This window comes from Magallana gigas, chromosome 9 (genome assembly GCF_963853765.1).
Source record: "Magallana gigas chromosome 9, xbMagGiga1.1, whole genome shotgun sequence".
NCBI lineage: Eukaryota > Metazoa > Mollusca > Bivalvia > Ostreida > Ostreidae > Magallana > Magallana gigas.
The window spans coordinates 16,142,059-16,156,154 of NC_088861.1; the positions used below are offsets into that span (position 1 = coordinate 16,142,059).

At 32.9% G+C, this 14,096-nt stretch overlaps 3 protein-coding genes across 4 annotated transcripts in view; 1 reads left to right on the plus strand and 2 right to left on the minus strand.

The window, feature by feature from the left end:
• Positions 1 to 216: 216 nt before the first annotated feature.
• Positions 217 to 1,227, minus strand: LOC136271469 (uncharacterized). Its single transcript, XM_066071540.1, has 4 exons — positions 1,207 to 1,227; positions 979 to 1,095; positions 545 to 670; positions 217 to 427 (listed from the first exon to the last, which is right to left on the minus strand). The coding sequence occupies exons 1-4, from the start codon at positions 1,225 to 1,227 to the stop codon at positions 359 to 361; spliced, it is 333 nt and encodes a 110-aa protein (XP_065927612.1). The 3' UTR covers positions 217 to 358.
• Positions 1,228 to 1,245: 18 nt separating this feature from the next.
• On the minus strand, positions 1,246 to 7,087 carry LOC105328261 (uncharacterized). The gene is made up of 10 exons (XM_066071541.1): positions 6,986 to 7,087; positions 6,671 to 6,736; positions 6,379 to 6,450; positions 6,119 to 6,181; positions 5,918 to 5,974; positions 5,744 to 5,812; positions 5,493 to 5,588; positions 5,327 to 5,395; positions 1,455 to 1,523; positions 1,246 to 1,317 (listed from the first exon to the last, which is right to left on the minus strand). Exons 4-10 carry the CDS (start codon positions 6,119 to 6,121, stop codon positions 1,246 to 1,248), a joined length of 435 nt encoding a protein of 144 aa, XP_065927613.1. The 5' UTR covers positions 6,122 to 6,181; positions 6,379 to 6,450; positions 6,671 to 6,736; positions 6,986 to 7,087.
• A 202-nt stretch (positions 7,088 to 7,289) lies between these two features.
• The window catches only part of LOC105328260 (actin-related protein 6), a 54,642-nt gene continuing 47,835 nt past the window's right edge, over positions 7,290 to 14,096 (plus strand). For both annotated transcript variants that reach the window (XM_066070551.1, XM_066070552.1), the window contains exons 1-9: positions 7,290 to 7,445; positions 7,715 to 7,832; positions 8,413 to 8,481; positions 8,648 to 8,771; positions 9,480 to 9,618; positions 10,046 to 10,102; positions 11,287 to 11,385; positions 11,672 to 11,792; positions 13,584 to 13,707. In XM_066070551.1, coding sequence (XP_065926623.1) covers positions 7,375 to 7,445; positions 7,715 to 7,832; positions 8,413 to 8,481; positions 8,648 to 8,771; positions 9,480 to 9,618; positions 10,046 to 10,102; positions 11,287 to 11,385; positions 11,672 to 11,792; positions 13,584 to 13,707 — 922 coding nt within the window. In that variant the 5' untranslated portion in view covers positions 7,290 to 7,374. The remainder of the gene's footprint in view (positions 7,446 to 7,714; positions 7,833 to 8,412; positions 8,482 to 8,647; positions 8,772 to 9,479; positions 9,619 to 10,045; positions 10,103 to 11,286; positions 11,386 to 11,671; positions 11,793 to 13,583; positions 13,708 to 14,096) is intronic.

The following is a 14,096-nucleotide window of genomic DNA, read 5'->3' on the forward strand; positions in this document are numbered from 1 at the left end:
CTAGCTAATTGTGTACGGCTAGTGAAAATAGCATGGAATTTTTAGCAAATAAATGCAATTTTACGTCATTCTCTCTCTCTCTCTCTCTCTCTCTCTCTCTCTCTCTCTCTCTCTCTCTCTCTCTCTCTCTCTCTCTCTCTCTCTCTCCTGTACACTATGAATTATTAATACAATTTTGTTTGATCTAAACAAGAATAAAAAGAACTATAACCGAAATTAAAAGTGGTGAAAAAAGTTTAATCAACGGCATTTGACATCCACTTTAAATTGTGTATTTTAAAAGTTGAGATTAAAAGCAAGCTACAGATGTAGCCGACATGCAATATAGAAATTTGACAACACAATTGGTGCTCAATGTCTATTTCAATCCAAGAAATCTTAACACTCTTTTCCTCAGTCCACCCTTTTTCGTCTTCTTTGAATGAGTCTAAAAAAGAAAGAAAGAGTCATGTATAAATGCATTGATGAAAACCTTCATGGATAAATTTTTTTTTTATAAAACGAATTTCCGTAAGATTAATGATTATTGTTATGCGGTAACTACCTCCATTTTGTCCACTTCCTCGTCGTCATTTTCATCATCAACAACAGCCTTAGCATCTAGGGATTCTTGGGGTGGTGCAAGTTGGGATGATGCCACGGGGCTAGATAAGTGTGGAGAACTCGGCTCCTGCGAAGAAGGCAGAATATTTCATATTTTAAAAATACCTTCCATATATGTAATTTACATGTAGTACACAAAGAAACACAGTTAAACGAATATATAATTGTGAAATGAATAACCTCAAACTCTTTTACATATAGATTTACATTTCAGATGTATTTCAATCAATCAGTTTGTGACCAAATTATAGTACAGTGTTGAGACAATTTTCAAAGCAGACTGAATGAAAAAGAAATATGAAGGGGGAGCATAGCAGAAACAAGCAGGAACAATAACTCTGGATCTAGAACTTCTTATTTGGAACCAGTATGTACCTGGACTAGATGGTCGTCGCTTGATTTAAATGTGCTGATGTTGAACAAGAACAGTTTTCTTGGTACAAACTCCTCCTCCTCCAAAAGTTTTAACTTTTTCTTTTCGGAGTTAGTTTGCTAAAAATCAAATTAAAAAAAAGTGTCATTCACATTTCCATGAATAAAAATGTATGATAGCACATGTAAATTAATTTAAATTATACAATTAGCTAATATATGCTGTCTGGCCATATATTTACATATATACATGTACATCTATATATATACTTACCAATAGCTCGGCAAACACAACATCATTATCTCCTTGCTCTTCTGTGTTTTCCGTTGAGCGTGAAACGTCTAGAGAAAAATTCCAATAAATATAGACTCTTGATTGTTAATATGTGTTGTGTATTCTTGAAATTAAATTCATGCATATGCAACGTATACTATAGTATGTTTAATCATTATTTACATCGCTATGTACATTTATTTACCATTAGTTCTGCAAAAATGTCACGCATTCTCTCACTGATCTGTTTAGTTCTTTGCAGAGCATGAAAAGTCTGAAAAAAAATTAATGAAATAAAAACTAGGACTTTATAAAATAATTTATGAAAAAATTGTTTTCTCAGCAGGTCCCGGGGTCATAAAAGTTAGACGAGCTCAATTTTGATCTCAGTCTCTTTTTAGACGGTGGCTATTTATAGCCACTGTCTATTGCTACGGTCCTGACCGGAAGGGTATTTCTCACGGGGACCCTAGCGGATAACGAACGATAACTCTGTTAGGTACATGTATGCAGTGTTTTATCTACGTGTCGATTTCAGTATGAGAACTCATTTTAATCTTATCAGATATTTTAAGCATTATAGCTGCTAATTATTTTGTACATACATTTAAATAATGTATGAAATTGGGTTTTATTTTAAATGAGCCGTTACCCTATCTGCTTACGCGGTATTAATAATATTAATTAAGGCTCAAACTGCCAGTTTTGACGTTTAACTCTGTATCAGGACTGCATATAAACTATATCACTGCGATAATTGGTCAAGAGATCTCACAATAATTGCTTCTTGTTTTTTATGATATAAATAATTGTCAGAAACACACTATTTAAACTGGTTTGCCATTTCATATTTCAGCAATTATGCTTCATCGATAAATTCAGCCATTTTCAACGCATTAGTTTTAGTTGAGCAGTATATTTTTTGTTGTTGAAGCTTATTCCAAAGAATTCACAACAGATACTCACAATGAATATTACATAAATTACATTTTATTGAACTTCAACCGATCAATGGCACAGTTTCTTCTACAAGTGTGCACTAGTGTGTTTTCAAACACACAAAAACTTTAAATTAACGATACAAATGTGTTAAATTTTCGACTGACCTGTGATTTACAATGTACCTTATTTCGTACCTCACTCAGTCTGTAGAAACATAAATTTTATTACAGGCACCTCAATATTCATCAGACAATATTTACTGCAGATGTTGACGCTTTACTTGCTGCTGACTTTCTCTCAAACACGCTAATCGACGTCGGATTGTAAAATTCACGTGCAAATCGAGTCCCCATTTTAAATGTTTATAAACTACATTTTACGATGTTTCAAAGATTTTTAGTTCAGATTTTTTTTTACATATGCTGTAAAACGTCTTGTGGATTTCACGGCGTGTCAGCTCGTCTATCTCTAATTTGCAGCAAATGCTAGCTTTTTTGTGAGAAAAAACATGCGATATTCCATATACATTTATGGTACATAATGAACGGTAATGTAAGAGAGCATCTTTTCTTTGGTTTGGGGGCATTTTTTCACTAACAGATAACATTATTTACATATGTACGTAAACATCGCCCCGTTTGTTCTCAAATGATTCTTAATTCGCGAGTACAACTCTATTATGAACTTTCTTCGACATTTGTTTCCAAGTGTTAGCATCATTTTGTCAACATGCATTTACAAATAGGCGGGCCTATATAAATGCGCCAGTTTGTTGCGACTCACAATTGAAATACACACCGGTTAGAAAGTGTCATCACTTAACACAATGCTTGAAGGCAAAAAAATGTGCTTCATAGATGACTGTAGAATTCTGCTGAGCTACAGAAATATAGCTTTCCGAAAATATTGCCGGGATTTGCGAACCCTAGATCTATTGTTTAGTACATGCAAAGAATAAAATCAAAGAAGATAGGCGAATAAGGCGTGTAAAATGCCCATATGAGGAATGATTAGATACGGCAAAATTAAAATATCATTAAATCTGATACTTTTTTAAAAAATAATTAAAAACAATGTATATTTAACGTAACATCGGATTGTAATCTTTAAATATTTTAAATATACTTGCAATATATTGATTTAAACTGGCGTATGCGTGTCAAAACCTCCTAATCGTGTAATTTTTATAACTTCAATTCATTTTCTTTCATAGAGTGGGTCTGAGCTCAATATTTTTTTTTTTACAGTCTAAATGTGGTTTAATGGAATTTAATAAACCGATTGGACTCAACAAAAATGTGGAGAGATGACCCACTACAGTTCAAAAATGTCATTTTGTAGCTCAACAATTGAAAGTTTTAGAAATATAATACAAGTCCGAAAATTCGTGGTCATAGTCTCATATAGCATTTAAACAACGCACTTTGTTGTGAATGAAATGGCTCACCATGGTTAGAGCACCATCCATTAGGAAACTTTATAGAACTTGGGTTCGATACCACCAAAACTTAAAAATTTATTATTTTTTTCTTATCTTTTTGAAATATTTCAAACTGAATATAGTTAGAAATTACCATTTTGTAAACTTGCATAATAACATATCAAATATATTTAATTGAAAAAATGCTAAATTTGAAATTGTATTTTACAACTAAACCAAAATGGCAGTTGCGCCATCTTATCCCCCCATCTTCTTTATATACACAGCTGTACGGTCAGAAAAACGTGCGTTCAGCTTGAATTTTGTTTGTTTGGTGTTTTTAAAAACTTATTTTGTATAATTAATCAATATTTGTTGTAAGTTTACTAGAAAAGTTTAATGTAGCAAGTAATTTATGCGTGTTAAAGTGTACTGAGAAGCGATAAAATATACATGTGACTTTCCCGAATTCATTCAAATAGTTTGAATAAATCTATAGCTAAATACAATAGAACAAATGTTTAAAACGTTGATTAATGAAACTGCCGCGACCGAATGTTGTATGATATTTTTTAAAATTTTCATTCACTTTCGTTGTGAGCAAATGGAAATAATCCCCTAAAGTCGAAGATAAAATATTGATTTACTCTTCTGTTTCATGATGACGTGCATTCCAAAAGCAATGCCAGTTTTATCAAACAGGTTCTTGTAAACCCATTCCGTTTTTTTTTACACCTTAATGTATTAACTGACTATGAGGGAAAAAAAAGCAAATGTGATGATCCACAAGACTGCAACTTTTTCCCCGTGAAGAAAATGAGGGAAAATGCTGTCGAGAGGGACAATTAATATACTATATGTATGCCCAAATAGTTAGTAAAAATAAGTATTTTATCATACCAAAGCTTTATTTGTTCTCGTTACGTTGAGAAATCTACAATATATTTAAAGCACAATAGTCCAATCCACACTTTTCAAAAGTTGTTCCCATTTGCGGGGCCAACCCAAAGGTCAAAAAGGAATAAACCAAAATTCCCCTTCTTCAAACAATCAAATATTTGGGCGTACTGTGATGAAATCGCTTTGGATTTGATTTATTCATTCAATATGTGGTGGCAACCATTCAAACGGGGTTTTAATGTCAACTGATATAGATACAAACATATTGATACAAAATATATATACAAACTTCTATACGACAAAGACTACTGTGATAAATCTTTGGGCCTTTCCCAAAAGATGACGACCAAGAGACACAGCATTTGTAAAGTGTAGAGTGAGATCACAGCTACGATTTCCACAGAATTATCCATGTAGGAAACTCACGACTAGTTGTGCGAGTAAGCGTTAAGTATTAGTACATGAATGCGATACTGGTCGCGGTTTTCGACAAAAAAATAATTATCATACATCACTCATTGTTACATGTAATATGCCACTTTCAAACGACGCCACCGTCTAACAGTACTTTCAGTACTTTGATTTACAAAAGAAATATATGGTGGAAAAGTGAGACTGAAATCAAAAGTGATCGAGCTCGTCTAACTTTTATGGCCCCGCGGGGCCAGGTCTATAAAACCATTTATTGACCTCATCAAAAGGCTATAATTATGTATTATTAATATTCGTCCCTTAAAATATATATGTATTTGCTGAATTTGAAGATTTTCAAAATATATAAATAGTAATATATCATTTAATATTTTAATATATACCATTAGCTCTTCAAACACTCCAATCATCTGTTGTTTGTACTTTTTAACCTGCTGCTGAGCATGAAATGTCTGGAAAATAAACAGATTTGATTACATGGTTTTTTAGGGAATCATATACCGGTAATAGTGTAAATAAATGAATATACATCATTGTAAAAGATCTTACCAATAATTCCTTCATAACAATCCCTCGCCTTTCTTTTTCTTTTTGAAATTCCATAAATTTTCGTTCCTTTTCACTGTGAACTTTTTTTTGTTTGTCCTGAAAGTATGAAATATGGTTTTTTTTTTTGAAGAGACTCGTATATTTTTTTTTATTTATGAAACAAAATATAATTTGAGATTAACACCGTGTCATTTACCTTGCTTTCATCTTGTGATATAAAGTTTTAATTTTTGTCATTTTTTTTTACGTACCAGTAGCTCCTTTAAAACTTGACGCATGCGTTCTCTGTATACATCTCTCTTATCTCCATGGTTGTCATTCTGTTGATCCCAAGAATAAAAGGGTGATTTCAATGTGAAATTTCAAAACACGCATGAATTCAATTAAATGCATATGATTTTTGAAACTTTTGAAAATCTTAGTACTTTGATTTCTTCTCCCCGGTCTACGGCGACTAGGCTTGCTCGAGAATCTTGTTGAGTCTGAAATTGATGTGCACAATTTTTATATAATTATAAATAAATATAGATTTATAATAATTTGACAATTGTAACGGTCATAGGAAGATATATATATTTGTTTTATTTGGATGTGTTTATTATAAAATAACTCATTCAGATACGTACCATGGGAGCTTTGCTTTGTAGTGGCGATATGCCGTCTCTCTTGGCCTAAGATGGCATGAAGACCTAAAAAAACATTTTTTTTTTCATTGAATAAATCATCTCTGGACGTTTTACTTGAAATAAAGATTTAAGATTTGAAGATAATTATCAAGTTTCACACGCATACAGTTCTGTGTTTGTATATGCTATATACATGTACATATATGTATATTGAGTAGATTTAATTTTGAAACGTTCATAGTTAATTAAAAGAAACTTACGTTCAGATTAGAATGTCTCTCATGAATGGTCTTTAGATTTCCTGACTTGTTCACATAAGCCACTAAGTCCTTCTGCAGAAATATTCAAACATAGATTGTGGTTTAATCTGATTTTTGGGGGTGGGGTGGGGTGTTAAACATCTCACTATGCACTTGTGATAATGCAGTTGTAAAATAATAGCAAGATAGAAATAATCCGTTGTCTGTGGTATACTTAAAGTTAGCGTCATTTTCTATGATATGTATGATTTTTATAATTATGTACGTTCGATTTTTAATATGAAGTGTTTACCAATAAATCCCTCTGGACCTGCTCAACAGTCCGTCTTCTCGTTCTCATCTCGCTCTGAGTTTGATTCTGAAGAAAAGAAAAAAAATCGACTTAAATAAGGAACTAACCAAAAAGATCTAAAGACGAATACCAATGTGGGAAATCCGTCGGAATGCACGGAGATATTAAAATATTGAAACTTTGATAATTCAGTTAAAATTTGAAATAACACAACAACCAAAAGCTTATATCGGAGTGATAAAAGAGCAATTCATTCTAAATTATACAAAAGTGACATTCATTTGTAGTTAATTACGGTAAAATAATCATACTTACATTCTTCTCCATCTTTCTTCTTCGTTGTGGCAACAACAATGATTATGACGTCATAGATAACGATCGTCATAATGACGTCTCTCTCTCTCTCTCTCTCTCTCTCTCTCTCGTTGCAATTTCATGAATGCAAAATGTTTGATCCACCATTCTATATTTCCCGCTAATTCCAATGTTTTCAACCAATGTCGAAAAGAATTTACTATCAAATTAATCTTTATATATGTAAATCTTATATATTTAACCATATTTATGGCCTTGTCGATTAAACCTATTAGAATAAATCCACATTTTATTTTGTTTACATGAGTATATGGCATGTGGCACTGGTATATGGCATGTCGTAAATACAAAGCAGTTCGAATTATCTCGAAAATCATGTTTATCGCGTGATGGCGACAGTCGTTTTAGACAATGGAGCCGGTGCTGCTAAAGTGGGATACGCAACTGACAAAGAACCAAGGTATTTTTTTTTGTAATAAACTGTTTGGTTTTTAAACCCTTTTCGGTAAAATGTTCATAATGTCAAAAATCCCAAATGTACTAATTGGATGCATTTATTTCGAATTTTCTCTTCATCAAAATACTGAGTGGTGTTCTTCTAAGAGCGTTATTGCTCAGGCATTCTCTAAAGCTTATAAACGACATTGATCAGTATTGTAAGCAGTAACGTTATATAATTGATGAAAGAGTTTATTTAGTCAAATGTATTTTTTTTTATCTTGCTTACAGGATTGTTCCAAATTGTGTGACCAAAGCTAAGAATGTAAGGACCAGAATATTTATTGGCGATCAAATTGATGATTGCAAAGATCTATCAGGACTGTATTATCTCCTGCCATTTCAAAAGGTATAATTTCCCCATTATATGATAAACAGTTAGAACTGTTCGAAGTATATTCCATCTTCACAACGTCAAGGTTTTGTGATTACGGCACTGTCAATTTATATAATTTATATAGTTCACAATGAAGGCTGAAAGAGTGTTATCTTGGAGAGACTCTTCGAGAGTCGGAGACTGGAAACTTTTTGACAGAATCTCCGACCTAGCTGGGACAATAATCTCAAGATTTGCCAGAATCAGTCAAAACTTTTTCAGTCTTAACAAATTTTGCTAAGATTTAAAAGTGTGATGTAGGCCTTATGGAATTTTAACAGGGATTTTCTGTATGCAAGGTTATTAATTATTGCCCCATGTTATTTACACCCTTCTTCAGTTGCAAATGGTTTTACCCTGCCTTGAATTCTTTCAAACAAAGTTGTGTTTAAAGAAAAATAAGTAAGGCATCGGAATATGCCAAGTCTTAAATTCGCCTGCTGCAACGAGGGCAAATGAGGGAAAAATATTTCCCTGCACAGGGTATTATTTTACTTTAAAAGAAAGATGTAATTTTTTTTTTGTTTAAAGTTGATTCAATTTCTTTTTACAGGGGTATTTAGTCAATTGGGATATAGAACGTCAAGTGTGGGACTACATTTTTGGAAAAGACACTCTGAAGGTAAATTGTTATAATTTGTTTTTCTTTTTGATTGTTAACATATTGAGCACAAACAATATTTCTTTCAATAGTACTAGATATTACTGTGATGTGATTTTTAAACAATTGATAATTTTAAAGCTTTTGAAAATGAATAATCATTGTTTTGGTCATGAATTTCTTTCAGGTGGATTTCAATGAAACCAACTTAATTGTGACTGAGCCATATTTTAACTTCAATTCTGTCCAAGAGGCTATGAATGAAATCTTTTTTGAGGAATATGCATTTAAATCTGTTTTAAAATCTAATCGTAAGTACTTCTTTCATGTCTAATTCATTTTTGATTTTATATGGATTTCCATGATTTTATCTTTCATCAAACATCAATTTGTTTGGGATATTAATTCCTGTGTGAGGGGTATACTAAAATCCACGAAAATAGAGAGAGAGAGAGAGAGAGAGAGAGAGAGAGAGAGAGAGAGAGAGAGAGAGAGAGAGAGAGAGAGAATTTTTAACGTGGTTTTCAGAAGGAAAAATTCAGTTTACCATTATTGACATGGTGAAAATGGCACAGGGGCAGGCGGGCGTCTGCCAAAAGGGTACCCTTATTGTACGGATATTTCCTCCTACAGTTTCCAAGATAGGAAGTTGTTCTTCAATTGTACATATATTAGAGATGTGCTTATTGCTAGGATTTTGATTTCTGATAATTTATGAAAAAAATGCCAGCTGTTGAACTTAGTCATTTTTGGGGCAAAATATTGCATAAAGAGTACCCCATTTCTCTGGATAGGTTGTGTTCATCAATTCAGGGTTGACAAATGGATTATGGATACTGTTTTAACTTTACACAAAAGAGAACCTGGTTTGCTGTCACATTGACAGCTTTTCTCTTGTTGTTTCAAATCTAACTGAAGATCTTGATCAATATCCATTGCTCTGATGTGAAGTTTGTATTAATTATCATTATTTAGGACTTGTTAAGCATGGTTATATGTTTATGAATTTTTTTCTTTAGCTTCCTTTCTAAGTCAGTACAAGTACACTAAGGAGACCAATGCACCACCTCTGTGTAGTGTGGTGCTGGACACTGGTTACTCTTTCTCTCATGTGGTGCCTTATTTAAAGGGAAAGAAGATCCCAGAGGCAGTCAAAAGGTAACGAAAAGATAGGAAACATGATTTCAAGTTAAAGGGTACACCTTTTGCATACAAGGCCAGTTTTTTTTTAAAAGTTGTTTTTCTAGATTGAGCAACCCAAATAAAAAAAAAAAGTTCTGTGTGAAATCAGATGAATGAATTTATTTAAACTGTCATGTTTTACTAGAAAAATCAGCATACATAAAATGAGATGTAAGGATATTTTTCAAGAGGGAATTTACATTGGATATGTTTTCAATCTTTTATTTATAATAAATTAATTTAATTATAATTAATTAAATATTTTATTATGCAAGTAAATGTATACATTTATATAAATGGATTAGACAGCAGGCAATGCCTATGTAAGCCTTCTCCATAATTAGATATCGTACATTTGTTTATACAGTAGAATGTGTGACAGCTTTCATGGTTTTTTTTTCAGAGTAAATGTAGGTGGCAAAGTTTTAACCAATCATCTGAAGGAGGTGATATCTTACAGGTATTTATCCTTAGCTTACTATACTTTAATGTTTGTACATATATTTGTTGAGAGAGGAAACTAGCTTTACCAATTCAAACTGTTTGAGTTACCTGCCCTTGAATGCCTTGCTGTTTGAATCTCTAGCATTATTGATTGGAATCCCAGGAGCATTGGCTCAAGAAAAAACCTCAAAGAAACGCTGCTAGTTTTTCAAGATAAATAAACTGTAGAAGCAGAAATATTCTTTGAGGATTTAAATTCGTTAATTTTGTTGGCAGTATAAATAAACAAATGTAAATCCATGACGAATTATGAACCAAAGTATTAATGAATACAAAATATGACGAAATTAAATGCCAATGAAATTGTGTTTGGTCGGTTGACAATGGTTTTCTCGGGGTGTCAATTTCAACTCTTACCCTCCTAAACAGGCACTATTTATATATGTTTAGAGCTGGTCAAAAGTTTTGTTGTTTTTTTTTTTTTTACTATGATATTCGTAGAAGAGATGTACAGAAATTTAGAAATTATGTTTTAGTGATTTAAATTTAGGCAACATGTAGTTTTATTTCTAACATAGTGCCTTGACTATTGTAAGTTAAATGTTCTTGAAAAAATAAGCAAAACATTGGTACTATGAATACTTATAGCTGAAACATTAACTGGTACAAGGACCTCAAACTTTGTCTAGAATTTTTTAAATCAATCGCTTGAAAATATATAGAGATATAGAGAAAAAAATAAGTCTTTAAGTTGGACATGATTACTGGTGATTAGTCTAAGAGGACTCTTTGATTGTGGCCATTTTTAGACTATAATAATTTCCTTGACATAAAGAGCTCTGTAAAAAGAAATGTTTTTTAAAAGACAATTGTTCCAATTTCAAAGGTAAAATATTTGGAATTTTTCTTTTATGAACAATAGTTTAATGGTTATGTTAAGAAATAATCTCTAAAATGTTAAGATACAGACCCTGGAATGTGTACTACACCAGTTGCATGGTTCGGTTTGGTAGGCCTTTTGAATGATACGGTTCTTATTGTGAACGGTACGGTTCTTTTTGTGAACGATAGGTTCTTTATGTGAACGGTACGGTTTGTTTCTTGCCCGGAAGGGTACAGTTCATTTTTGAGGTGTAGTAGCACATTTTAAGGTCTGTAGTTTTGATAAGTAACTAATGTAGAATTAATTGTCTCACACAGACAGCTGATGGTGATGGATGAAACGTACGTCATTAACCAAGTGAAGGAGGATGTCTGCTATGTGTCGTCACAGTTTATGGAGGATATGGATATTGCCAAGTGAGTCAGAGTATGAGAATATCTAAAATATAATTACACTATATAGAAACAGGAAAGATAGATTTAAATGTATAGCACCCTTGAAAAATAAATTGTTTGCCCGTGAAATTTTATTTAGTCAGATATGTATAATGTTGGTAGAATGTAACTTAACGAGCACAAAAACTTTACCAAGACAATACAGTTGTGTGACATATAAGATTATTTTAAGTTCCTAGAATATTTTGATTGCTTGATCTTATACCCTCAATCCTCTCTATTAAAAGTGAAACTCTTTATTCCTCAGGAAGAAAGGTAAAGAGAACACGATAGCCAGGGACTATGTTCTGCCTGACTACACCCACATCAAGAGGGGCTACGTCAGACCCCCGGAGGAGACCACAGGGAAGGCCAAGGACGGGGAGCAGGTTTGTATGATACGTGTACCGTCAATGTTGAAATATTTGCATCCATGATGGAATTACTCAAAATTTACAGTGACTAAAAATTTTAGAATATTTATAATTAGGTTAACAATTTCTGTAAGAGGCACTTTAATGTACATGTACCACATGTACATGCATGCATGAAATCATAACATTTTCATGCATGCATGTACATTTAGAAAATTAAATTCCTCACTTTAGCAAAATTAACTCCAGGCAAATGTGTGGTTACATGGACAGGTTTTAAACCATGTAGATCGAAATACCAATTTTTATATTATATGTATGTGTGCAATACTCCTCTTTTAATCTTGTGTATAATTATCATCATAAGGAGGAAAAAAGGGAGGGTAAAATATATATAAGAAATATTATTGTTATAAAGATGGAAAATAGAAGGATTTTTAACATTAATGTAAAAGATTATTATGTGTTATTACCACTAAATGTGTGAATATACATGTATGCTTAAAACAGTATGCATCAATATTGTAGGTATTATTTCTGCAAAAATAGACATATTACTAAAGTAATAAACAACGTGAAAGTTCACCTGTTTGTGGGTGAATATGTAAATGCAGATACCCTCTGCTGGTTAATTAATAAGTGTATATATCAATCATTTATGGAAATCATCTTGTTCATTAGGTGTATATTACCTGTGTATGGAGATTTTCGTGTTACATGTAATGGGCTAAGTATAGAGTCATTTCACAAAGATTGCTTTTACAAGTTTCTAATGCTTTTATAACAAGGACAGGGCTCTTTTGGCAAGCTATAGTGATCAGTCTGTTTGTCTGTCCATCCAACATCACTTGTCTGTAGCTTATTTTCTATTCCCTATCATAATGCCAAATCTGGCTCATACTACACCCACAGAATTCCATTTTTTAGAAAGTGAGTAGTGACTTGAATTTATTTTCTATAGACAGGGGATAAGGTCATAGCAGACCTATGTAAAAAATGCTTGTCCGGTCGATATTTTCTTTCCCTTCTATCCCACAATCTAGTTTATACTTCACCAATAAAGTGCCCTTGAAAAAAGGGTACTGTGGAATCATTAAAATTCAAGGTGGCTCAATTTTCGTGGTATTCGTGGGTACCTCTCACCCATGAATTTACATCCTCCACGAAAACTAATTACAAAAGATTAAGTTTTCCTTCTGAAACTGAAAACCGACGCATCCACGAAATTACGTCCCCGCAATAAGCAAAAAACCCACAATCCACGAAAATTGGCCCCAACGAAATTAAATGATTCCACAGTATGCAACAACCAAGAACCAAGTTTCTGGGTGAAAGGTCAAGGTCATATCAGAACTCTGTGAAAAATCCTTGTTTGGACCATATATTCTCTGCACTGAGCCCAATTTAGTTCAGACTTACTAAATGACTGCTTGTAGGTAAGAAGTGTTCTGTAACCTTTCATCAAATTTCTAAGTCAAATAGCAGACCTCTGTAAAATCCTTAAAACCATCCCCCCCCTGTCCCTATTTGACTTGTACTGCACCCTAGGAGTGATTGGTGGAAGAAAGATTTGCAGTGATCTTTAACTAAAATTCTAAGTAAAGAAGTCAAATTTAAAACACTTTTTATCCTAACATATTTCACTAAGGTGGTGCCCTTTGAGATAGTCATGATTTCATTGATTACCCTTTGAATTCAGATTTTCTTTGTGTAAATAATCCGTATGAACAAGGAGAGGTTTGCTATCCCCGAGCTCCTCTTTCATCTCAGTAATGTCTAGTTGAATTTGATTTTTTTTTTGTATAGATAATTCGTATGAACAACGAGAGGTTTGCTATCCCCGAGCTCCTCTTCCACCCGTCTGACGTCGGGGTCCAGGAGATGGGCGTGGCTGAGGCTCTGGTGTACGCCATCAGTACTCTGCCTGAAGGTCTGTACTATTTCTTCTGTTAATGAATAGGGCTGGATGGTCATAGCCATTGATTTTTATTCCATATTTACCTCCTTTAGAAAAAGAGCTTTGTATGAAAACATTCAAATTTTAAATCTTAAATATTTGGATTTTTCCTTACTTAATACTGTTTATGGTAAAAAATATCATATTTAAAATTTGAAAGCAAATCTGATTGGTACGTGTAATTTGTTGACAATCCAGACTCCTCAACTGCAGAAAGTATTTGATGTAGCCCTCACCAGTAAACATCAGATATAAAAAATCGGAGAGGGCTACATTATTGCAGCTATGTTTCTATATACACTCCCAATAGGACTCTTGTTTTACTGTAAAATGTGCTTATAAGGAAGTCAAATGGAAACATT